Source organism: Alligator mississippiensis, chromosome 7, assembly GCF_030867095.1.
Source record: "Alligator mississippiensis isolate rAllMis1 chromosome 7, rAllMis1, whole genome shotgun sequence".
NCBI lineage: Eukaryota > Metazoa > Chordata > Crocodylia > Alligatoridae > Alligator > Alligator mississippiensis.
In genome coordinates this window covers 61,885,794-61,912,242 of record NC_081830.1, presented here as the reverse complement: position 1 = coordinate 61,912,242, position 26,449 = coordinate 61,885,794, and the positions used below count along the sequence as shown (strand labels likewise).

Below are 26,449 nucleotides of genomic sequence, written 5' to 3'. Positions count from 1 at the left end.
GGAGCAATGCTCCTCCACTGTACTATACTTACAGGTCATTACCAGCATCCAACTGCTGGTCACCTCCTTACAGTTCTCAGAATAAAGCCATCAGGACTAAGGTAGTAGGTCTTAAAAATTCCATCAAAACCTTAAGAAAGCTACCCCCTAGGCATACGATGGAAAAGTAAACTCTCCATATCCTCTAGGTTGTGTTCCCCCATGAAAATATCATTCACAGAGTCCATTACCTTTATATTCACAGCCATATTTGTATCCTATTCAAAACAGCCCTCCTTGTTCTCAAGAACTGCCATGACTCACTGCACCCCTCTCCTCATTATGCACAACATATCTACAAGCCTGTCTCTGCAAAGCTGTATTTGGGACTAAGCACAACTCCATGACTTTCCACATCTGACACCTGTTCTTTCACCCAATCACTCTTCAAACCCACACAGAAGTCCATCTCTCTCTAGTTTATAATAAACTCTTTCTATAAGATGTCTTATGATTCCTTGTCCCTCCCTGAACATATACTGTCTGAATGGCATTTCAATGTGCTCAAAAATGCTGTACATGTTAACAACAACTGTTAATTCTTCAACAGATCAGATTGCTGTTCAATCCAGTATGGTAACTCCATCAAGTAGTGGTCAATACCAGTTGCTTTCAGAAGATGGCACCATCTTTCAAGTACTTAACTAACCACTTCATTTTCTATACAAGGAGGAAACACTTTTTTAAAACCTCTTTGCCAAATTGCAATGCTAATCAAAGCAACTCGGCAACAAGACATCAAACTGGATTCAGCTGGAGTATGTATTTTTTTCAGTATGTATTTTTACAGATGGGAAAATACTCACTTGTGTACGCCTGCCATGTTGCCAGGACAATATTCTTTGGCGAGAGTTCAAGGCAAACTGCCTTTGGAAGATCAAATGAATGCACTAACTCAGCACTGGTGACATTCACAATATTTACTCTGGAACCAAGAAAGGTCATTGCAACAAAGCATGATTAGAGTGGTTAATTAATACGCAGAGTCATTCTCACATGTTTGGCTGTTCTAGAGCTGTTCTGAATTTAGCAGATGCATGAAGTTCCCAGCTCCCTTGGCTAAATATTCATATAAAACACACTGTAAGATCACATATCCAAGTGGACAAACAATGTAATTAATAAGTAAAATTCTCAGATCTAAAATGTATTTCTTGATCTGCAACATTTGAATTCCAACTCAATAAAACAGCCACAAAAAGAAAAAACAAACTCTTACCTATGTTCTTTTAACGTTAAATCTGGGTCACAGGCAGACAAGAGCAAAAAGAACTTATATCTGGAAGATCTTGCATTGAAGGATTCAGGCATTTATTTTATATATTGTTTCATGTTCAGAGATCACGTAGATTAGTGAAAAAGTAAATTAAACAACCATGGTCGGGTAGCAGCCATGGACATAGCATGTTAATTGTGATTAGAGACTAGCAGAAATTTGGGACCCAAAGAACAACAGAAAAGTAGAATGAAATGCTATTTAACTTGTGACAGCCTCCAGGAACTGGATTAGGAGACTCCTCCCTACCAGCTGCATTCACTGGTTCTCTTCAGTGATTGTAAACAAAACAAAGCCAAGCTTCAAAGGGACTGATGGATTCCGTTTTATTTTTTATTAAATTTACAATGAACTTCTAAGAATTTGTTGTCTAAGATACTAATCCTATGCAGCAGCAACTACATTGCTATACAATGTAGTACTTTTTAAAACACTTTAATTGAAAAGTTTACTAAAGATGAGAGAAGTAAGGTTTTTTCTGGTGATATCTTTTATTACAGAAACTGTATCGCTGGAAGGGAGAGTCATAACAATATTCTGACCTTATTGAAGATGGATCTCTCCAGGTGATTGAAACTACTGGGGGGGGCTACTTAAACGCCCAAACAAGTGCTTATCTAATCTCTCCACTTGCTACCAATGAACTTCATACTAGGAAGCAACTCAATTTAGCCAATAATTATGGGCCCTGTGAAATGCTTTAATTCCTACCAACTTTTCAGGTGGCACCAGTATATCTAGTAGTTCAGGCCTGATTTTTTTCAGGTACCACCTTTTAAAAAATTATTGCTTATTGTACTGAAAAATCTAACTTTGGTTGACAGATATAAAGTAACTGCAGATAGCCCAAATATTCAGAAAAAAATTCCCTCCCCATCAAAAGCAATCTCTTTTACCTGATTTTCAAGAGTTTTGCCTAAAAACAGTTCTGCAACCCTATTGCATTGAAGGTCATGGGTAAACTCCCAGGCCTGAGAGTTGGACATATATCTTATGGGGAATATGAACAGAAAACAGACATTCTAATACCGCACATTCAGGTACCATGATAATAGTGACCTAATAAATGTGTGAAAACAACTGTAAACAACGTACCCGCTAATTACGAAACTAACCTACCCCTGGCAACTGAAGGGCAAAAAACTGTCTTTATAAAATACACACAAACACTTCCATTTACAACCGCACATTACAGAGGGCAGAAGTATCAATATTTCTTAACAAATGAAATGAAGTTATTAGTAATAAAAGATGCACTGACTTTTCTCCATTGCACCAAGCAAAGAGAGAACCATCCTGGCTGAATGTAAAAGCTTTGCAGTTTTTCCCAGCATCCCTAAAAGACATAACCAAACATAACAAACACACATGAGGCTTTCACAAAACAAGAACAACAGTAGTAGTACAACCAGTTTTCAATACGTACTAGTGTATAGGCAAAAATGAATCCATCTACTCCACCAATCTGCTAGATTATTGACAGTGGGTGAAGTCATTCACTGCTCAATATTACTGCTCAGTATTACCACTGTCATTTTATTAAAGGTTTTTTTAATGTAAATGCAACAATTCTGATTTTATATTCACTCTAAATTTAAAATGTGTATATTGAGGGGGGAGGGGAAACACTGTTTATTCTCTGCAAAAGATCCAAAATGCCTAAAACAAAGAAGTACCTTTCAAACGTTGCATTTTCTGTAAAACTAGGTGGTCCATTCACCATGTAGAGTCCTTTGGATCCTCTCACTGGAAGAGAAAGGCTACATGTTATTCATTTTGAAAATGGATAAAGGTCTGAAGCCAAGGCTTAGTTCTCCTTCACCAATTATGAAGCTGAGGTTCCATCGTTTATGGATTTTGGAGCAGGCGGCCTCAACAGAAAGTCCTGTAGCATCTCAAACCCTCTAATTTGCTCTGCAGTAAGCACTATTCTACAGCAAATTGTTTTCTTTAGGTTATAAAGAAAAGCTTAAACATAAAATATCTTTGTTTATTAATGGAAGCACTAAGTGTGCTACACGCTACCTCTGCAAAACGAACTGAACAAAACTGAACTGAAAGATATTCTTACATAAGGATGGGAAATTTTCTTAAATAAGGCCTGATTCTACAAAGGGTTGAGTAGCCTCTCTATTCCCAGGAATCTTCCAGAAAGCACCCGACTAAGACTTCACAACTTCCATTAACGTAGAACTTGCACAGTAATAGCCCCGTAGGTTGGAATAAAAATGCTCTCTGAATATTCCCTAAATTGAAGTTTAACCGACAAAATATAAGATTCATAGACATTAGGGCTGAAAGGGACCTCGGAAGATCATCGAGTCCAGCCCCCTGCCCAAAGGGCAGGAAGTCAGCTGGGGTCATAGGATCCCACCAAGAAACATCCAATTGTCTCTTGAAGGTGTTCAAAGTAGGTGCTTGAACCACCTTTGGCGGCAGTCTATTCCAAACCTTAGGGGCTTGGACAGTAAAGAAGTTCTTCCTTATGTCCAGCCCAAAACGGTCATGGAGGAGTTTGTGAACCGTCTGACCTCATCATCCCTTGGGGCGCTCTGGTGAACAGACATTTCCCCAGATCCTGGTGAGCACCCCTGATAAACTTATAGGTGGCCACCAGATCACTCCTGAGCTTGCACTTTTCCAGGCTGAAGAGTCCCATGGCTCTCAGCCTCTCATCATAAGGTCTGTTTTCCTGACCTCTGATCATGCACGTGGCTCTCCTCTGCACCCTCTCAAGCTTCTCCACATCGTTTTTAAATTGTAGAGCCCAAAACTGGATGCAGTACTCCAGCTGACATCAGGCCCTTGGTCAGGAACGTAACCCCCTATTATAACATTGTTTCTATGGGAAAACCAGATTCAACTTGCATCGTTTCGACTTACCGTGCCTTTTCCTGGAACGTAACCCACTGTAAGTGCAAGGACTGCCTGTATTATTAATGACCTCAAAATTAAACTCCTAGAACAGCAACCAAGTAATAAATATTGATAGGAAATGGAATGTGAATTCTTGAATATAGATGAGGCCTTGTTTATCTTATTAACAAGCCAATCAAAAATTGTCTACCTGGAAGACCTCTGTAGCAACCCCCTCTCCCCCACCAAACAGCATAGCTTAATTGACTTTTCAAAAGTGTTCCTGAAAGCTCTCACACTTGTTTCTGAAATCATAAAACAAATTTAGTAACCACAGTTAAAAATGTATTTCATGATAATAGAACTGCATAAGCTTTTAAATCTTAGATATCCCCAATGAATATGAATAATTGTTTGGGTTTTTTTAAAGTAGTAACTTTACCTTTGTTGTGGGATTTCAGTAACAACCAGGAATTCTTATATCCTCATAGAAGCACATTTGGGATAATTACATATATAGAATATTTAAATACCTAACATGTTTTTAATGCAACCCAATGATGAGGTAAGTGTCTATGCAAACCAGTTACGATCTGCAAAAACTACTCACTGACTTACTTGTTGTAAATCAGATACAGATACTGTAATTCTACAGACGTTAATGAGAAAGAGCCACTTCCTTCTCTTTTTTAATCCTAACATAAGAAGTAAATTAGTGTTTTCATTCGATGTTCTTAAGGTACAATTTGGAGTATTTCTGCGATCATTTTTGGAATCTTCTGCATAACCAGATTCACAAACGCAGCACCACTAATTTCTCAGGTATCTGACAGGATGACTGCCCAGTCACATAATATTTTGCCCAAAACAAGAGAAAAGCATAGCTAATGTAAATGGATATTTACTTTAGTCATGTCTTAATCATGTCCAATATCTTCAAAATTCCTCTGGAAAAATACCACTGGAGAAGTCCACTTTCCAAATGACTTCAGCCTTTTATTTTTGGAGTTCTGCAATACAGTGTCATGTATTCCGATACTCCTCTACCCCATACCAGCCTGGCACTGGTAGTAAAATTAAATACAGTGGGAAGCCATCATACTTAAAATACCTTTGCATGTTTTACATGAAAGGTACAACCTACGTGTTAACTTAATGGATTATTTTATTAAGATTTTCCCACTGACCAAAAAAAAAAAAAAATGGAACTCATACCTAACCAGAGTTCTTTACATCACATCATTACTATTTCCCTTGAGTGAGATTTCAAGGGATGTGAATCAAAGTAGAATTTGGAGCACTAACAATTTAAAACAGCTTAATTTTGACTTTGGAAAAGTAAACCTTCACTAAGCTACAAATGCAGGAATTATTTCACTTTAATGCTATAAACAGAATTATTAATACATATACAGCAGACCCAAAGCTCTTCTGAACACATTTCTACCATTCTTTTCACCTCTTTAAATATGAATTACTTATTAGCAACCAGTTGCTGCAAATGGCCAGTCCCTTTCAAGTACAGCTTATCTAAGGCAATAGACAACCTATACCAGTAGTCACCAACTGGTAGATCATGGACGACTGGTCGATTTTGGAGCCTCTGACAGTCTCACAGTCTCAGTCTGGGGGAGCTGAGTGCATGTGCATATGCATGCGCCTCAGTCCTGCCCAGCAGGTCAGTCTGTGGCAGAGGGAAGGGGCAGAGAGGGAAATAGATTGAGGCTCCTCGCAGTGAGCAAGAGGCAGGGACTGCGGCGAGGGGGACACCAGCTGGACCGGGTAGTGGAACAATCAGAGCCCAGGTGGCTCATCCAGGTGCGAAGTGGAGGCTTCTGCTGCAGCACACACCCCAGCAGAGGCCCGGGGGGCACATGCCCCTCGATCCGTGCACAGGGCAGAGACAGCTGCCACTGTGCACTGGTTTCTGGGCCTCAAGCCCTGCTGCAGCTGCCTCAGGAGCGGTACAACACTATGTGCATCCCACCACTGGGCAGGCCAGGGGGCATGGCTCAGGTAGATCCTGGGTTGCACTCTCTCAAGAAGTGATCTTCTGCTTAAAAAGGTTGGAGACCACTGACCTACGCTAACATCAAGAAGTTGAACATTATCACAAAGTCAGAACAGGGCTAGAAGCCATATTATAAAGGATTACTTATAGCCATCGCAAAAAACCTAGTGTTGGCTACAAAGCACCAACTCACAGGATCATCATAAAATTCTGGTTTATTAGATGGATGCAAAAGTCAGACCATAAACCTTGGTGCTGATCCCCTCAAACACACACACATTCATGCACACATATACACTCACAGTAACTAGCTCTGACACTGAGCACTGGTGTCAAGATATACCCATCCCCAAGCGCTGGAGTCTACCGCCGATGGCCAGTCGAGGCTTCTTTCAGTGCGATGTTGCCGCAGAAGTGGGTTGCCAGCTGGTCCTTCTGAGGGCGCCACTGGGGGGGTCACTCTTCGCTGCCTTTTATCCCTCTCTGGCAGACTTTGGTGACTCACCAATTCTCGGGTTTATGCAATCCAGGGGTCATTAACTTCGAGGGACATCCCTCTTGGTAGCTGCTGGATGGCAGCTGTCAGCCCCAGGGGTCATGTTCACACGTACGTGCAGTCTCAGGAGTCCATTGATGAATTTTGATCGATTCACTGCCATGATGAATAGAGCTCTGGAAGTGGTTGATCAGGGGGCATTTCAGCCCCAAGGATCTGTTTCCAGCATTGATTAGTTCAAACAGGAGCTTCCGTACCTTTTCCAGGAAGTTTCTGGGAATTCCTGGCTCTTTATTGATTCTTTCTTTTCCTTGGTCTCTGATTTTGTAGGTATTAATTGCCACTCATTAACATATTTATCCAGACTAGCTACTGTGTAACATAATCAACCATGATTCATTTAGGGACCTGCTCCATACAGAGATTCCTGCTCTTGATAACATTGTTACATGGTACAACTTACTTTTAAAGTACATTTGTAAAAGCATCTACAAGCTCTATTTTCACTACAAATACACCTTATATAAAAATAATAATGATATGATAAAAGAAAGAGAGAGAGGAAGGAAGAAAAGGTAGAAAAGAGAAAGCAACCCCAAAAGGGGGCAAATACTAAAAGGGGCTTTTGCCACATGGAGGAGCTTCACGTTTGAGGGGGGGCAGGCAAAAGGGTTTCTTGCTACATTATAACTAGACCAGCGTTTCCCAACCAGTGTGCCACAGCACACTGCTGTGCTGTCAGGCACGTCCAGGTGTGGTGCGACATTTTGGGCTGGAGCCATACCCCTGCCTGCTGCAGACAGACAGGGAGTGTGGCTCCAGCCAGGCAGGGGGTGTGGCTCCAGCCCAAAATGCCATCCAGCTGGCCATGCCCCCCCAGCCAGTGTCCGGCTGGCTGCATGCCCCACCCCCCATGTCCCGTATGCCGCAGTGCTTATCTATTTAGGTAAATGTGCCATGGGGCAAAAAAAAAAATTGGAAACACTGAACTAGACTATGCTGCAAGTCCCTCAAGAACATTAAAACAAAAAACTTAAAAGCACATATTCTTCTATTAGTGCTTCATTTTTCAGCTCTAGTCATTACAAAAAAATCCAAAGAACAATGAAATTACTTTCTTTCAAATGAAGTAAGTACAATGAACAAAAATAACAAGTTCTGTGTCACTTGTCAGCATGTATCAAAACTAAATGTATATAGAGACTGGCTGATAAAAAGAATATCCTATATTCAAAAGTTTGCCTAACTGTATCCCAGCTATACAGCTAGTCCAATCAAAGATATCACCCTAAGAAATCCTTGCCTCCGATTAAAAAATAACAACAACTATACCCAGAACAAATAAAAATGGTAGTATTGTCAATAAAATTAGAGCAAAGGCACAAGTTTTCAATAAAAATCTCTGTTCTGTATTTGGGGGAAAAGCTAAAAAGCACTTGTATCATAATAATGAGAAATATTTTTTAATTTCAACAGTAACTTAAGGGATGTTTTCCACCTGCTCACACATTTATACATCTTTTAATTAGGGGTGCACCAATAAAGATTTTTGGGAGGCTACTGATGGCCGATTATTTGAGATGCACCGATACACTGGCACCAATAAAAGGAAAATTAACAGCATCAGCAATCAGCTTTTTTTGGTTGATGCGGCCAATAACACCGCTGATACTGTGTGCACACATGCAGCCACAGCAATCATACAGCCAGCCCAGCAGCTTGAAGAGCAGCGTCTGGCTGGTAAATCTTTTTGGGGAGAAGGGGTGCGGGGAGGGAAGAGGCATTGCGGGGACAATTTGAGGCCCCTGAGGCGAGGGAATGGGGCTGGGGCAGGCACTATCTAGCCAGGACGGGGGCGCAGAATGAGCCATATCGACCGATACCAATCCAATTCCTGATATGGAGCCCGGCAGCTTGGAGAGCAGCATCCAGCTGGCAAGTTTTTTGAGGGGAGAGGGGGAAAGGGCATGGGAGAGAAAAGATGAAGGCCCCCGCAGTGAGGGAGGGAGTGGGGCTGGGGCAGGGCACGAGATGGAGCCGCGCGGGGTTCGTCCAGGGGATGTGGTGAGGGGGCAGATCCTGCTGCTATACAACCCCAGGAGAGCCACAGGGGGTGTATGACCCCGAGATCTGTGTGTGGGGGGCGAGCATGGGCTGCCACTGGGGGCTGGGGGCAGCACTAGGCTCTTCCTGGTGGGGACGCTGGACCAGGGCTATGCTCAGGGTGGGTGGCAGTGGCATTGGGGTGGGGGGGGAGCTACGGAATGGGCTGTGGCCACCCCAGAATTCACTGTAGCTCCCATTTCCAGCACTGCCACTGCTGCCCATCCCAAGCACAGCCCCAGTCCAGCTCCTCCCCGCTCGGAAGAGCCTGGCGTCACCCCCAGTCCCACCCCACAGCAGCTGCCCACCCTCACCCCGCACACAGATCCGGGAGCCACATGCTCCCCGTGGCTCCCCCAGGGGTGTAGGGTTCCACCCCCGCTCCCTGCACCTCCCAGACAAATCTCTCACAGCTCCGTCCTGCATCCTGCCCCACCCCAGCTGGGCAGCGCCTGCCCCAGCCCCACTCCCTCCCTCACAACAAGGGCCTTAATCTGTGCCCCCCCACACTGGTGCTACCGCGGAAGCACTCCCAGCCGGACCGTGCGGATTGGAGGCCGCAAGCAAGCAGAGCTGCAACCCCTTCTGGGTGGCAGGTGGGTCCTGCCCCATGCAGCGTGTTTCCGTTCCCATGCCTTCCCCCCTTCCCCCCAGACTTACCAGCTGGACGCTGCTCTCCAAGCTGCTGGGCTGGCTGCGTGCATGCTGCAGCTGTGCACACACGAGGCATTTATCTGCAGCATTATCGGCTGCATCAGCCAAAAAAAGCTGATTGCCAATAATGTCATTTTTCCTTTTATCAGTTCAGATACAATATAGACTGATGTATCAGTGCACCTCTACTTTTAACAAAGGGATGTGGTCACTTTGCATCTGTGAAGACTTCAGGAAGGTCAACTTCAACAAGCTCAGGAGATTAGTTAGGGAGGGACTGATGGGCAACAGCATAGGAGAGATGGGAGTCCAGGAAGGGTGGGTGTTTCTCAAGGGACTGATCCTGCAGGCACAGAAAGGGACCATCCCAGTACACAAAGTAGGGCAAAAGAGCAAATAAACTCTTGGCTGAGCAGGGAAATCCAGGAGAGCCTGGAGGGGAAAAAAAGAGGCCTACAGGCTGTGGAGGCAAGGGGCAGCCACCAAGGAGTATACCTGCTTGGCTCAAGCTTGCAGGGAAGCAGCAAGGAGAGCCAAAGCGAAAATGGAGCTTAGGCTGGCAGCAAAAGGGACAGCAGGAAATAGGGGATATAATGTTTACCAGGGTGCTCACTGGGGTAACTAGAAACAATGGTCACAAGCTGAAGGAGAGCAAATTTAAATTGGACATCAGGAAAAAATTATTTACAGTGAGGGTTGCCAAAATATGGAATACACTTTCAAGGGAGGTGGTGCTGTCCCCTTCCTTGAACGTATTTAAGAGGAGAGTGGCCAAACATCTGGCTGGGGTTATCTGACCCCAGCACTCTTTCCTACCCAGGGCAGAGGGTCGGACTCGATGATCTAATAGGTCCCTTCCGACCCTAAAATCTATGAAATCTCTAAGTTTCTTTGTTGTTGGTGTCTGTTCGTTTATTAAGATAACAAACTACTGGACTTCTGGACTACTAATGTAGTTATTTAGTAAGGCTAGAAATTGCTAGAGAATGGGAAGAAGGATAATGTTTTAAAAGGATAAATATGATGACCCTTTAGGAGGTCCTCTGCTTAACCCAAACAAAATAAGGGAATAGCTGATACAGGACTTGATTAATACAGAATGAATAGGGGTAATATAATTAATGTTTGTATGTGATTATGGAAAGTAGATCTTACCAAATTAATTTGGTATTTTTACGATTTACAAGTCTGGTTGAAAACTGTAACAGCCTGGATGTAATATACTTAGGATCCCAGTAAGGCATTTGACTTGGGACCATGTGACATTTTAATTAAGAATAGGGCTGTGCGAAATTTTGCCGGCTGTTTCGTTCTGGCACTGTTTTAACCAATTTCAAGGTCAAAACAGCAAAATTGGAATGAAACAAAGGCCCTCAAAATGAGGCTGGTCAAAACATTTCAAAAGTTGAAACGTTTTGACCACAGGCTGGGGATGGGGAGTCAGTCCAGCTGGGCTGACTCCCCATCCCCAGCCACTCGAAAGAGCATTGAAACAGCATTTCTGTTTTGACAGAATGGAACAGTTGTTTCAACTGTAAATGAAATTCAATGTGAAACACTGTTCCATTGAACCGTCGAAACTCAAGGCAAAACAGAATGGTGCCATTTCGCACAGCCCTAAATTTAAGAAACTAGTGTTTTAAAAAAATTAATTTCTAGGTTTCAAACTATAATGACAGACAGGTGGGTATGCACTGAATGGGTATGCTTCAAGAAGAATCCCATTTGGATTGGTTCTTAGCTCAATACCATTTATTAATTTTAGGAATGATCTAGAAGAAAAAAAACATTACAAAGTTGGCAGGTAATGTTGGCAGGCAAAGGAAAGCTTGGGATGTTGGTAAATATTGAAGAAATTAGATCACTGTTACAGAGCAACCTGGATCACATAAACTGAGTGCAAGCAAGCAGTATGTACTTACAAACAACAGAACATACACTTTTTGGAACAAAGAATGCAGTCTCTACTCTTCAGGGAAGCAGCGACTGAAACAGAATTGGGGATTGTGGTGGACAATCAGCTGAATGTGAGCACAGTACAGTGCTGTGGCCAGAACGACCAATGTGGTCCTCAGACTTAAAAAAATAATACAATAAAAGGAATCTTGATTACAAGGAGGGAGCTTCTACTACTTGTGAACATGGCATGGACAACTGCAATAGCCTGTCCAGCTGTGCTGAAATACTTGAAGAATACTGAAGAATTTGAAAGGTTCTTAGGCAAGCTTTCATGGAAGTAATTATAGGACTCAAACGTGCCTTCCAATAAGTAGGGATCTACCTAAATCGTGTTATGCAGCAGCTCCTTTAATCTTGCTCTTTTTGCTTCTCCTCCCCACACTGATTGGCTGAGGGAACCAGGCAACCCTGCTACTTGCTCCCGAACTGGCCAGGAGGCAAAAACCACAGTTTTAAATATACTGTGGTTTTTGCCTCCCACCACTGATTAACAGAGGGGCCCTGGCAGACCCATTTCTGGCTGATGACTGGCCAAGAGGCAAAAACCATGGCATAATTAAAACCACAATTTTTGCTTCCTGGCCCATCAGGAACAAGCGGCAAGACTGTTGGCCCCTGAGCCAACAAGCAGCAGGGAAGCATTCAGCAAAAAGAGCAAGATTAAAGGAGCTGATGCACCACACACTTCTGGCGTGATTTAGGTAGGTCCCTATGCACAAGAGACTCCATGCTGAAAGTATTCAGTTTCTCAAAAGAGAAGGTAAATGAGCAATTTCATCATATTATACAACCATAGATGTGAACAGAAATGTGATAACTCAGGGTTCTTCAATCAAACGTAAAAATAAAACAAAATCCAACAGCGAAGGGCAAGGTTAAACCAATTTGGATTACTTTAAGGGGGACAGGTTACCTAGGGTTTTGGCTGAGTCTCTATCATGGGGTATTCTTTAAATCAAGATTAAAAGTTATACTCTATATTCAACAACAGATACTGGATTTGCAAAAGGCATTACTTCATGAAGTCTTACACCCCTTCTGTCTTAAAAATTATTAATTTTAACATGTAGTAGACAGATATAGCAATCCCTAATTGATGTCCCTACACTTTCTACTCTATAAATGATTTTCTGCTCCTCATTAATTCAATTACTGGGTATCCTTACCTCATCTACCCTGCAGCTTCTCAATAAAGAGGCCATAAAAAATAACAACACTGAAAAAATGTCCAATATATACAAGCAACCAGAAGCCAGAAGAGACATACTTGCTTCCAAAAGTTGGAGGCACAGAAGATAAAACAAAGCCCTGCCCCTTCCAGGCAGGCTAGATAGCCCTGTCAAGGGAAAGGCAGGAAATACTGTACTGAATGGACACTGATCATGGTATCTTTACTTCATTTTTAACTATTTCAACACTCTTCTCTCAGTTTCTTCCATTTATGGATTTCAAAGCACTTGACAGATGCTTAGAAACAAATAGTTCATGCCACAGCAAACTAACGAAATTCCATCGGACTTTAACGTGCAAGAAAACTGAAGTATGGAGAAGATGGCCCTGCTTTGAGCAGCGGGTTGGACTAGATGTGACCTCCTGAGGCCCCTTCTAACTGTCATTTTCCATTGTTCTATGATGGCAAGTCACCATCGTGACTAGGAAGAGAACTAAAGTCACGAGACCCCTCCAGTCTTACACGATGCCCTTCAGAGCCCTGATCATCACCTCAGGATTCTCCGACATGCTCACAACCAGCTCTCTGCACCTCTCCAGAGCTCACCTAGTTTTAAGATGCTGCTTGACTTAGACCAGGGCGCTCAACCCCCGGCCCACATCTGCCGAGTCACCTGGCCCGCGGGGGCCTGTGGGGCTCAGCAGGCCATGACCCTCTGCGCTACCCGGGGCCAGCGGTGCAAGGCTCTGCGGCCCAGACTTTCAAACCTAATTAACACAGGGGAAAAACCCTCCAACGTTTCCACTCCGCGGGGCCGCGAACGGCGCGGGGCGCTCTCCTGCCCCGCGGCGATGTCAGACTTCCCCGGGACGCAGGCGCTGGGCTCAGCCCCACCGCAGCCTTGCGCCAGGCCCCCGCGGGCCCATTAGGGGCGGTTCCAGCCCCCGAGCGCGAGGCGCGGCCGGGCAGGCCCGGAGCTGACTCACGGCGCCGCCGCCGGCCCCGGGCAAGAGACAGTGCCGCGGGTCAGGACGGCCTCCACAAGGCCTGCACTGGCGGTTGGGAGTCAGCGCCCCCAGCCCGGCGCGAGCCCCGACCCTCCCCGGCACGCCCTCACCTGCCAGCAGCGGCGTGGGAGGCGCCATCTTGGGCAGCGCGATCTCCGTCCGGGTCAGGGGTCATCTGCGGGCACACGAGGAAACTACACGTCGCCCAGGTCCTCGCCGGTGACGTGGGCTTCGGCGGTCACATGACGGAGGAGAGGCGCGCGGTTTCCTGCCCCAACGCGTCCCCGGGCTGGCGCTGCCCCGGAAGTGCTCCCGGCTCGGCCGCGCGGATTGGAGGCCACGCGAGCGGAGCTGTGACCCTTTCCGGGTGGCGGGCGCGTCCCGCCCCGCGCGGCGCGTTTCCGGGGGCGGCGCGCAGCGCTAGTGCTTACGCTGGCAGGCGCGCGGCTCGGGAGACGCGGGAGGTGCTGAACGGCCGAGACCCGCAGACCCGTCCCGGCGCGGCAGGATGGTGGCGAAGCAGCGGATCCGGATGGCGAACGAGAAGCACAGCAAGAACATCACGCAGCGTGGAAACGTCGCCAAGACCTCGGTGCGGGCCGCGGCCGGGGGGCGGGGGTGGGGAGGCCAGGCCGGGAGGGGCCCGCGGCGCTGACCCTGTGATCTGCCCGCAGCGCAACGCGCCGGAGGAGAAGGCGTCGGTGGGGCCCTGGCTGCTGGCGCTCTTCATCTTCGTGGTGTGCGGCTCCGGTAAGCGCCCGGAGCCGTGGGGTGCCCCCGCCCGGCCTCGGCCTGTCGCTGGTGGCCGCCGGCGCAGAAGGTTCCCCGCCGCTGCTGGGGGTGGGGGGGGGGGCCGTAGGTGCAGCCGCCAGGCTCCTGCCGGGCCCGTCCAGGAGCAGCAGCGCCGCGTGCCCGAGTGGGCTCGGCTCCTGCCTGCCGTGCTCTCCGGACCCTGCCCCCCCACCCCTACCCCTTACCCCGTCCCTCTCAGAGCGATATCAGGCGCAAGTGTCAGCCAGGTCGGGGAGGGGATGGAGAAGAGAGGCTTCTTCTAAGGCTGAAGCTGCCCCAAAGCTGTGTAGCCAGCATGACCCTTCCCCCCCCCCCACCCTGCTCAGCTGGTTATAGGGGACCACTCTGCATCTCTGACCCTTCCTCCTGCCTGCCTTGGCTCCCCCTTACCTCATCTCCTCTCTCACAGCCATCTTCCAGATCATCCAGAGCATCCGGATGGGCATGTGAGAGCTTGCTCCCAAACCATGTTTTTGCTCTCCTGTGAATTACAATGAACTGTCGTGTCCTGCGTTTGAGACCCTGGTGCGGAAGTGTAACTGCGTTCTCAGCCTGCTCCAGAATGACTTTCCATGGTGGCCATGCGTCATTACAGGTTCCTTCACGAGTCATTCCAGGTTTTCTAGTCCATGCCACAGTGCCTTGAAAAGCACCACATGTATAAAGCAATAAAATTCTATTATTGATCTACAATCGTGGACCTAGTTATTCAGTGAAGTACATCTGTGTTCAATGTAGATATGTTAAGCTGTATGCTGTGTAGATACGTAGGAGTTGATTACATCTGTTGTGTAAACACCAGTCTTATGATCTGTTAAGCTTCTGTGTAAGTGGAAGTGGTTTTATTTAAAAGAATCTTAGCATCTCTGTTTTTATAGTGGCTGTATTGCGAATGTAAAGCACCCTTATAAAGCCAGCTGGGCCATACACAGCATTATTTTTATTTTGCTTATCTAAGTGGATCATCATTGTGTCTGTGTAGCCTCTCTCTACTACTGCGTGTGACAATGCATTAGTGCTCAAAATGCTTATTAATGATGAAAACCTTATCCCATGCCCCTTGCAAAACTGTTCTAATAAAAATACAAGTGCTTGTTAGTGTAAAATCAGTGGATGGTACTTGATCAGAATGACTAAACATGACACAAAGCAAACACTGCTTCTGGCATACTGTAATACGTTTCACAAAATGTGCAATAGCTATGGTAAGTATTGCTGTTGAGACTATCAGCACTATTAAACTGTTCTTGGCAGCAGGTTAAACTAGGCTGTAAATATTTGTGAACCGCTTCCAGCAAATTAAATGCTTTATTTGTTTTAAATACAATGTGACTTTTTCATGTAGTTAATAATAATCCATCAAACATATGCCATTTACATGCAGGCAACATTTCCAAAGAAAAGGAGCATTCTTCAAACATGTATGCTGATAATGCAGCTAAACCTCTGCAAGGTGAGCCATGCTATTGAATCCAAAGTTGCCGCTGGTCTCTAGCATTTAAATTTCCTTATACCTTCCAAGTACATTCAAGTAAGGATGAAATTTGGATTTAAATATTTAAAAGAAAGGAAAGTCCAAATTAAAACTGAAACTCCTTTAATGACTTAATGGATTATACCTAATTTATTGTACAGGCCTTTCAACCCTGGACTATCCAAGTGCCTGTTGCAACAGCTAGGGGTAACTTTAAAGATGGAGCTTTTTGTTGAATGCTTTTTCTTGGCAGAGTACGTCAGCAGCTTGATTGAGACTTGCTTATGTTCTGAACTACACAGGAAAAGACTTTTTAGTGATGCATTCAGTTTAATTTGTTTTGTAGCTAACTGCCAAAGGACAGATCATCAGGTGGCATAAACTCACAAGTTCCACCTGAAGTCAAAGGAGGAGCTATGGCTGTTTCTAACACTTAAGAATGTGCTCCAGTGTCTAGACACAACTTCACATTCACATTCCTTATGCTTGGAAGTTGGCATATTTTGTAAATGGAAAAAGTGTAGAATCTCAGTATGACTTTAAATGCATTTAAAATGTGAATCATCTTTTAAACTCAATGAGAAGGTGCCTTAACTTTTTTTTTTTTTAAATTGGGCCATTCCAAATCAAATTATCTATGAAAATATGGGGGGGGGAAAGGCTTCTATTTTTTTTTTTTTTTTTTGCAGTTACACTTGTCTATACTATGAGCTTTATTGATCAGATGAACTTTTAAATAGGTGTACAGTGTCATAATGTAGCACTTGTAAAACCAAAATAAATGCTTTTCTATATTTTCTGTCAGAATGGATTTAAATACAACTTACCACTTCTCTGCATTTTCTGTTGAAGCTTTATGAAGTGAGAACCATGTTGTCTGGTTTACCTCTCAATAAAAAATATTCTGTAATTTTTTGTTAAGGCTCTGCCCATTTAGTTGCTAATAGGCCATCTTAATCATATTTGACTGAACAAGGAACACATGCATCATGATTCAGATGTCACTAAAAATGAGCAGCTAGATAGTGCCGAGCCTCAGATGGTTGCACTGAGAACCACACAGCTTGAATGTCTAAAACAAGATTAGTTTCAAACTTGAGAATCATGTCTGTCAGACAGATATACTCTCCTGCATGTTATTCCTCTTGTAAAATAATACAGTGTTGGTTTTCCTACAATCAAACAATCGAAACTCATTTGTTGTTCCACATACATACTTTTGGATTACTTTATTTCTACTTAGTTATTGATTTGATAAAGCAGCATAAACTGAATACAGTAGTTAGTTGGTAATTGCCAATCTGAAGAGGCTGTTAACCATGTAGCATAGGATTAACAATGGGACAGCCTTGACATTAAAAATAGGCAAATGGAATACAGCATTAGGTAGGTGACCACTCTGTTAATAAGGGCACAACGTAGGCAATTTACCTTGGCTGGTATTATTCTACTAGATAGAAGCTCTAGGCATGAGCCAGAACCCTGTTTGCATTTCACATTGTACAAACAGAAGACTGTCCCCTCCCTAAAAAGAGTTGCCCAAAGAATAAGATGACACCAGCAGGATAAATACAGACAGGCAGAGTATAAAAAAGAAACAGAGTGCTGATCATGTTGACCAAGACTCAGGTCTAATATTGTTGAATCTTCAAACAATAAGCAGATCTGATCATTTAGTAACTAATGATACTGCTCACAAAGTTATGCATAGGGCTGGTTCATTCAGTGCTGTAAAATGAAACTCGTATATGCAGGCTTGTGCCAGCTGGAAGCTTGCCCATAACGTGCAACTGAGTTTATTTTAACTGTAAACCAACATTTTACACAGCTTTTAAGTGCTTAGTTGCTCAGGATATGAAACTACTTTTAGGTAACCATAAATCTTTTCTTCCAAGAAAAGCAATTTGTCTCCACATCTTTTTCTTAGTACCTATTTAATGTCACAGGTACTGGTAATTGGATAATGCCCTTGCACTATCAGAGTGCCAGATTTGATTCCTGTTAAAATGAAGCACTACTTTCAAAACTTGGAAGCTCTCACTTCTCTTTGCAAAAGGAAATAAGGAAAGTCTCACTGTTCGTTAAAATGCATAGTTTACTAAGTAGTGTGTGATATTACATCTGTTACACATTTCATGTTGTCCTAAAAAAGCAATATAGTGTCTATGGCAGAGGAGGTAAATACTTGTGATTTTAACCTTCTGGCATCCCTTTTAAGTGAGGTGACCAACCAGACACCTCTCATTTTATTGGAACTGCTTCTCAGGCAAAGGCAAACAAATTCCTCTTTTACATGTGATCTAAAAGATGTCAGATAGACCACACCCAGAAGTAAAAGGAGGAAGCATTTGATTTTCTTTTCCTTCCCAACAGTTTCATGTCTTTCTAGCTTACCGTTGGCTGTATTAATGGAAATGCAACTGTAGTCAGTACATCAGTGTAAATGTATCCTCACAGCAAATATATCATGAAGCGAAGTGTGCCACATACGATATGGTTTCATTCAACATTTGCTACATTGCCAATTTCTCTTTCTTACACAGAATCTGTTGCAGTTATCGTTAGACTAAGCCATTATCAATAAATTTCATACTACTTCCTCTGTAAGAGGGCTGCACTGGAAGCAATATGAAAACAACAGCAGTCATTAAAAAGGTTTATACATGGTGTGAATTGTAGACTTTGAGGAATCTTTCTGTACAGTTTACAAATTGTGATTCATTTTATGAACTAACAACCCCCACATGTATTCAACCAGCCATTAGCTGACACTACAGGGCAATCAAAAGAACTGAAGCATGGAATGAATCTGCTTTGATAGAACAATGAGTAAGCTAAAAAGATTGGCCACAAAAGAAAAAGGTTGTCCTAGATTGTCTGCAGGAAGGAAGACTGGAACAATAGGAAGTCCAGGAAGCACATGCGAATAAAAAGAAATTCTGTTAAGAAACTAGGGGAACTTTTCTGACCTGAAAAACCAAGGTGAGCTGATTGCAGGGACAGACAGAGATCCTAAAGGCTCAGCAGGCAGGCATTTGGAATTGTGACAAATGATAAAAGCCCCCCTGCCAGTGGGGAGGGAGGGAGGCTGTGCACTAAGGATGCTTGGTTGTCAGCTTCCTGGTTTATGCACCTAGAGCATTGGGTTGCTATTTTGAGAAGGTACGAAAAAAAGTGGGGAGTTATCTGGGAAGTCAGCCAGAGATGGGACGTACCGTACCCAGACACTGCTCAGAGGCATGTTAAGATCCAGGGTGAATCCTAACAGCAACTTAGTAAGTGACCAGCAGGGGGATCACTATCAGTTGGTGACCGTAATAATAAATTATTTCAATTATAGATTGTCTGTAGCAGGATCCTATGAAATTACCTCTAATTTTGAATGGAAAACTAGGAGCCCCTCTACCAATTATACAGCGAAATTAAAATGTTGAAGAACAGCTCTCAGCTGTTTCAGTCAGAGAGTCATTGGCATTTACATGCTGATGGTATCAACATTTTTGCATGAATAAGTTAGTAGTTAAACTTGTGTTAATTGCTATCCAGGAGGCTAAATCACATGAATGTATTAAAATATATTTGTGATTTAAAGGGAGGAGAGGATGAGAAAGTGAGTTAATTAGGTCTGTTTTCCAGCTATCACTTCCAGGTTTTTGAAATGCTGAACTATTTAAGCCATTTGCCTACCAGGCCTAGCAACTTTTAATCTTGGCTGTTAGATAGTAATGTTTAAATTTTACACGAAGGAGTGAAAGTTGAACTAGAAAAATAATAGTTTCACAAGTACAAACCAAACAGGGTGAGCCACTCCTGCACACTTGTCTGACTGAGGGAAACCTTGAAAGAATTGTCTGAATGCGACTATTCTTCTGTTAAATTCAGTAATAAAAAGAATGCACTTACCATGACAACCACTGTGTCACGAGGTACATACTGTTCTCTGTGCTACTTTAGAGGTCCATAGCACCTTTCTAAAGAAATGCAACAACACATGGTATAAACCTGCTGAGTTTCCTTAAAGAAAAGGAAGTTCAACCACAGAGATGCCTTTGAATTACTTTTCAAGCCCTTCCCCCTTCAAGCAATGAAGCTAAAATGTTCAGTTGTTGCACAGGGCTCCCAACACAGCATTGTCTTAAAAACCAACACATTATCCAATAATCCTTGTGCAGGCAACATATCCACTGACATAAATGGGTCCTTTGTCTCAGAAAGGACTGGAATTAGTTCGTATCTGAGTCCGCTGTATCAGAGCATAAAGGAAGGACAAAGTTCTGTCCTTAATACTAAACTTTGGAGTCACATGTTTAATTTAGAATCCAGTGCAACTAAATCATAATTTTTGTTTGTTTAACAAAGGTCCAGAATCCAGTCACTGAGCAAGCAAGATATTTGTACCACATAAAAAGAAGGCTTTTCCTCTTATGTTTGTAGTAGGTGCTAATAAATTTGTAAGCCACATCAGCTGTTGACCTTTTTAATCCAGGATGGATACTTTTCTTTTGAGCACCAAGTTACTAAAAGATGCACAAAAGGGGATTTATGACCAGCTGGCTAACTGCATTTTACATATCTCTGTACTTTGTGATTTACATTAAGAACCAACAGGAAACCACTGTCACTGAATACTATAGGTAGGTTTCCTATTAAGGAGCATGTAGTTTTTTGTTTAGTTATGTGCTTACAGTACTTTATAATCCACAGATCATCCAGGACTGGATCTCTCCATCTCTCATCCAGCAAATGACCTCCCCATTTCTCATTCAACAAATGTATGACTTGACAAATCATAATGCTCATTTCCAAATCTTAATGCAGAAATATTTTCACCTGGAGCACTCTTAAACAGGATGGTTGTATCAACATGTTGGGAGTTAGTTTTTTCTCCTTTTAGTTGTATTTATTCCTCTCCCAGTCTTTTAGAGCTTTCTTAAATAGTAGTTCAGCTAAGTTCACAGTAGGTAAAAACTCAGGCCTTTAAAAGAAGTATGTTTTCATGACAGTGTGGCTCAACATCTTTTCCTAGTTAGCTTTGACATGCCTGTGGCCTATTAGGCTATGCACGAATCCCACAAATCAAAGTCAATGAAGAAACCTGGTCGTTTTTATATTAACCCCACCATAATTTACATGAACAGAGTGCTTAGCAAAAGGGAGAAACATAAATGTTATCCTAGGAACATCCAGCTTGATATGGGAAATCTGGGAGGGCAGGGAACAGGGGGACAAGCCTTTGTTGCAAAAGGCGGCATATAAATCACATAATACATACATTTTATTGTTTAGGATTTATTTTAAGCTGAGAGAGACTACAACTCGTCCAAAAATACAAACCACGCAGACTAAGTTGTAACAACTATGTTCTTTTGCCTCCCAATCCCATGCTGTAATCAACAAAAATAACATACCCATGATATTGCTATACTGTCCTATTGAGGTTAAGAAAGCCATCCAGGTGGTATGGAGGGAAAGACTGGCACTTTAGTCCATAGGAGAAATGGGAGTTATTCTTGTGTGGGGGAGAGAGATATGACTGATCTATTAAGAAAAGGTGAAAAAAAGCTTTCAATTGTGGAGAAGAAAGGGGAACAGTACACAACAAGCTCTTCAAGGCTCAGTAAGTCCAGAGCCTCCCCCTTAAGACCATCCTGGTTCAAGTTTTGTTACTGCTTATCTAAGTCCCAGCAATTCCTGGCTCCAGCAGTGGGGAGATGCACTTCCTATAACAAGCTACAGTATAGCACTTCCATGGAGAAATCATGTAGGAGACTTAACAATTTGGTATGTGTAAGTGCATCAGTAGTGGCACCCAGTGGCCAAATAAGTCAACAGCACAGAACTCTTGATAAGGGAACAGCTAAACTTAAGTCCTCTATGACTCCAGAAGGATGTGTATCCCTAACTGCCGATTCTGCAAGAGCCATAATGTTAAACATCATCAACAAGGAAGCAAGGAAAATGAGAAGAATACAATGAATTGTGGCTTCTCTTTATCACTTCAAAAATATATATAAAAACCAGAATGTAACCAGTAAGGAGTTTAAACCAATATATCAATTATTATTTCAACAGGAAGAGAAAAATGCATATGTGAAAAGTCTGTTGCCTTTGGTTTTAGCTTTTCTATTTTCTGCGCTGATAATTCTCAAACCTTTTCCTGGTAAGTGTCATTACTTACTTCTCAAATAAATTGTCTGATGTACCATACCTTTTCTACTCCTGACTACACCTGTCCTCCTAGCCACAGCCAGGTAACATCTCTGTAGCAATTACAACGTTTATGTGGAAAAATTACAATTGGCAAAGTGTTCAGGGCACTCTTTTAATGGTCCATGACAACTAGAAGCAACGATGGCTCAGCACCAGGTGAGCAGCTGGCTCTTCTAGATAACAGACTGGGAACCCAACTTTTCAGAAAAGACATACAAATCGATATTCTCAACCCGTTTTGAAAAACATCTTAGACACTATTCCCTGCATGATCCCTTTCATCAAGTAATTTTTTATAATATAGTGCTTAGGCTCAGAGTGAGAGGTGGATAATACTGTAGGAATCTCAGTGGTGAACATTAATCACTGTATTGTAAATGGCCTGGTAAATCATCACCAGCAGCATCAGTTGTACTGCTTGGAGCCACAGACAACTCTCTGCCATAGGGGTTGCAGACATACACAGCAAAAAAAAGGCAAAGAGACTCTGACCTAAAGAGCTGTAGTTTTCAATAAACTTGGGAACTCTGTTGTAGAGGAAAGTATTTCTGATGCTCTTATGCTGACTGGAGAGATGTAGGGCATAGGAAGCAATCTTCCCAGGAAATATTTAAAGGTTGGGGGTTGGTGGCTGAAACTACAGACTTTAGGGGAAAAACCCTGCCTGGAGATTTAGAGGTGCTGATATCATGCCAGCAAGTGGCTGGGAAATGCAGCAGCCCCAGAGCCCTACATTTTGATGCATCATTCTGATGTGTAGCCAGGTCCTCCCCCTCAAGTAACTGAAAATAAAATGCTGTCTATGCAGAACTGTAGGCATGTTGGAAGGAAAGAATACCAGTAAGGATTTTCTTGTTTAAAATACCTTGGTTTCAAGCAGGGCCACTGGTTGAGTTTTGGATAAGAGTCATTAATGTGGCTGATAAAGGATATGTAGATGACATCACACAGGGATGCTATTACAACCTCTGCTACAGCCTGATGCCAGGAGCTGGATCACAGTTTATTCAACTAGCAGCGATTCAAAGCAGACCTGATACAAACTTCAGTAAAAAGGAAAGAAAGAAACCATGCTTACAGTGGCAGTGGAAGTAGCAGGCCAAAACGTTCTTGGGTAAGACAGAGCTTGTAAGCATGCAGTGATGTTGAACTGCATCAAGCAGGGGGCTAGAGTAGATGACTTCATGAGGTCCCTTCCAACCCTTCTTGCCTATGATCTTATGAACTGCACTGACGAACATCTCATGATACAATTTTCACAGCATGGCTTCAGGCCATGATTTTACAACTGACTGCTTCTCCAGTTGATGACAACAGGCTGAGCATCTCTAGGTAATTTTACTGATTCAAATTCTACATACTAATGAAATGACCTGTGCCCAGTAAGCCAGTGAGAAGTGGTCTTTCCCTAATCTTACATCTGCCTCACTCTTCCTTAAACTTGCTATAACCAGGTTTTATTTTTCCTCGCATCTCCCAATTCCCACTCAACAAGGTTGCACACAGAAAAGAGGTAATATTTATTACTGTCCTCCCAAGAAAGCTCCTGGGACAGACACTTTGATTTTTTCTACAAGCACCCCTTGAAGAAAAGACTGAAATCGCAGACACTGCTGGAAGTGTTACCTACAGTCTGGCTGGTCTCCTTGGAATGCTGGCAGACCTTGAAATCCCTGAAGGGAGTAGAACTCGAGGCCCATCACTATGCACATTTATTTAAAGCAAGAGAGAAAGAGAATGTGCTGTTTAAAACAACCCTGAACATCTTTTAAAGACATTTTTTTTCAGACAGTAGCTTGGAAGCTGCACATGGCAGGGTGGGGTACAGGCCAAAAGAGAAATCACTAGGGGTGGGAAATGTTGCCACAGGCAACAGGGGTCTCTAAACCAACAATACATACCAGCAGATTTCCATGAAAATCCTGGAGAACAGAAGAAAGGACTGATGGACACTATAACAAGTTGCCTTACTAACAAGATCTTGGTAAAACACAGTGCTCCAACTACAATATGAGCTAACAGATAAAAAAGAGAGAGAAAGAAAAGAAAATATGAACTAAAAGTGACAGGAAGCAGTAAATCAGAGGAAGTGGGATTGTTACAAAGAGGCAGCTGAGTCAGCGAAACTGGGGGTGGTGAATTCCAACATGAAGAACTAGTATTGTAAATGCAGTTTCTTAACCATCTTGCATTAATCTGATGCATTCAGTTCAAGCTTCCTACCAGAAGGTGGAGACAAAGTACAAGTAAGTTACTTCCTCAGACAAGACAAAGCCTTCCCAGGAAAAGAAGTCTCTTGGGGCAGAAAAGCAACTCAGAAAGAGATTAATTCCAATGCTGAAATTGTTTCCCACTGATCCCACTGTCAAACCACACAAGCAAAACTTTCCAATTATACAGGTCTAAAGTTTGGGACCTAAATCCAGAAAGCTTGGCTGCTGGCAGTTTCTTTGAAAGTTGGGCTGTTTTTATTTGTGTGCTTCAAAACGGAAGATGACACTGAGGGTGACAATGATGAAAATTTGTTTCAGAGGCACAAAAATGAAATTACCTGGTTTGCAAAGAAACTAGATACAAATAATCTGCAACAGAATGGAGTTGTTCTACTCATGGACCAGGAACAAAGGGTACCTTATTTTATGAACACAGATGCATGCATTAAATGTGCTGTGTTGATCCTAAAAGTTATTAGAATGCTCACCAAATTCTTCAGATCCTAACAATTTGGCAGTTTAGCATATGACACTTCATACTTTTTTACCACAGCATTTGAGGCCCAATCCCAAGGTCTTTTACAAATTGTGAAATGTTTGCCATCCCAAACTTGCTCCTTCTGTAACTGTGAAATAAGAAAGTCTGACCAATCACAAACCCAACAATTACAAAAATATGATGACCTGTTTCTGCTGTGCAAGCTGAGTATAGCTGCAAAAGTATAAAGAAACACAAATGGGTTTTAAGATGTTTTCCAATGTGAGCAGCCACATTGGAAAACATTTTTAAATCTATTTGTGTTCCTTACAATAGATATTGCTAGCTCTGAATTATTAATGGCATGCCAGTCCCAATTTCGTTTCAAGGACCTCACCCACGTCATATACAGAGGAGGAAACTGCTTGGTCTTTTAGCTAAACATCATAGAGCTCCCTACTAGAGAAGGAATTGCTTAAATTGCCTATACCTCAATGCTTCCATTCAATTTATTCGAGCAGAGCTTTTCTGGTGGCTTTTCTGGGTCCTGGAACTAATTTCTGAGAATGCGGAAGGGACAATTTTCTCTTTACTTCTGTTCTATATAGCTCTGACTGAAATGGCACATGCCTCTCAACTCCAGAATACTATGAACAAAAGCTCTCAACCAAAATGCACATCTAGCTCAGAAGGGGGAATAACTATAAATATGCTCCAGACTATCAGAATTAGGCAGGATGCTAGACGGAAAGACTGGCAACCAAAAATTTATTCTCAGTTCTGCCACTGACATCTACATACTACATCTTTCCTGCTATTTCTATTTAGGTTATAACTCTCTGAAGCAGAGACTGTTTCATACTATGTTCATGTACTCTTAGCAAAATAGGACCCCAAACCTCACCTGGAATGTCTAAGACCTGCAGAATATGTGAACAGATACATGTTGCACAAATATCCATAGAGATGCCCAATTGGCTCTGTGTCTGTATATACATAAAAACAACATATTTCATGAACACATTGTTTATTTACATAAGTATGTACCTAACTTTGAAAACATGGCTTTAAATGACCTAACTGCAGCATACCCCTTCTGTTTTTGTGCCTTCATTATGTCATCTCTGCAAGCAACAGTCAATAAAATCTGTTGGTTTAAATGGGCAGAGATGCCTCTGCTTCTCTATTACCAACAAATGTGTGTGTAATAGACGGAAGGCAAATACATTTAACTGCTTGTGAAAGGTGAGGATGCCACACAGTAGGGGCGTGCAAAATGGGCCGTATTCAATTCGGATTCCGATTCGGCCCGATTTGGGGGACAAGTGATTCAATTCACTGATTCGGATCAGTGTCCCGATCTGATTCGGCCAAATCCAAATCTGAAGATTTGATTCTGATCCGGAGAATCAGCGATTCAGCCATAGACACAGATTTATGTTTTTTTCTACATACCTCAAGGTACCAGGTGCAGCTCGTGAATGCTGAGATGGTGGGGCAGATGGAGCATCCCAAAGCAGTGCAGGGGGACCCCGCATGCTCGGCGGCAGACTCGTAAGTGGACCAGAAGTACTTCTGGGTCCACCGCTGAGCATGCGGGGGACTTCCCCTGAACCTCCCCATCTCAGCGATCGGCCACAGGGGGACCCTAAGTGTCCCCCCAGACCCAGGAGGCACCGGTCACTGAGCCAGGGGAGGAATGGGGGGTTC

At 43.1% G+C, this 26,449-nt stretch overlaps 2 protein-coding genes across 2 annotated transcripts in view; one reads left to right on the top strand and one right to left on the bottom strand.

The window, feature by feature from the left end:
- The window catches only part of EIF2A (eukaryotic translation initiation factor 2A), a 36,130-nt gene extending 22,273 nt beyond the window's left edge, over positions 1 to 13,857 (bottom strand). The window contains exons 1-4 of the mRNA XM_006259163.4: positions 13,683 to 13,857; positions 2,992 to 3,061; positions 2,577 to 2,651; positions 846 to 964 (exon numbers count right to left, since the gene is read on the bottom strand). Of these exons, the coding sequence (XP_006259225.1) occupies positions 846 to 964; positions 2,577 to 2,651; positions 2,992 to 3,061; positions 13,683 to 13,710 (292 nt within the window). The 5' untranslated portion in view covers positions 13,711 to 13,857. The remainder of the gene's footprint in view (positions 1 to 845; positions 965 to 2,576; positions 2,652 to 2,991; positions 3,062 to 13,682) is intronic.
- A 104-nt stretch (positions 13,858 to 13,961) lies between these two features.
- On the top strand, positions 13,962 to 16,748 carry SERP1 (stress associated endoplasmic reticulum protein 1). The gene is made up of 3 exons (XM_006259165.4): positions 13,962 to 14,164; positions 14,247 to 14,322; positions 14,774 to 16,748. Exons 1-3 carry the CDS (start codon positions 14,081 to 14,083, stop codon positions 14,812 to 14,814), a joined length of 201 nt encoding a protein of 66 aa, XP_006259227.1. The 5' UTR covers positions 13,962 to 14,080; the 3' UTR covers positions 14,815 to 16,748.
- The last annotated feature ends 9,701 nt before the right edge of the window (positions 16,749 to 26,449 follow it).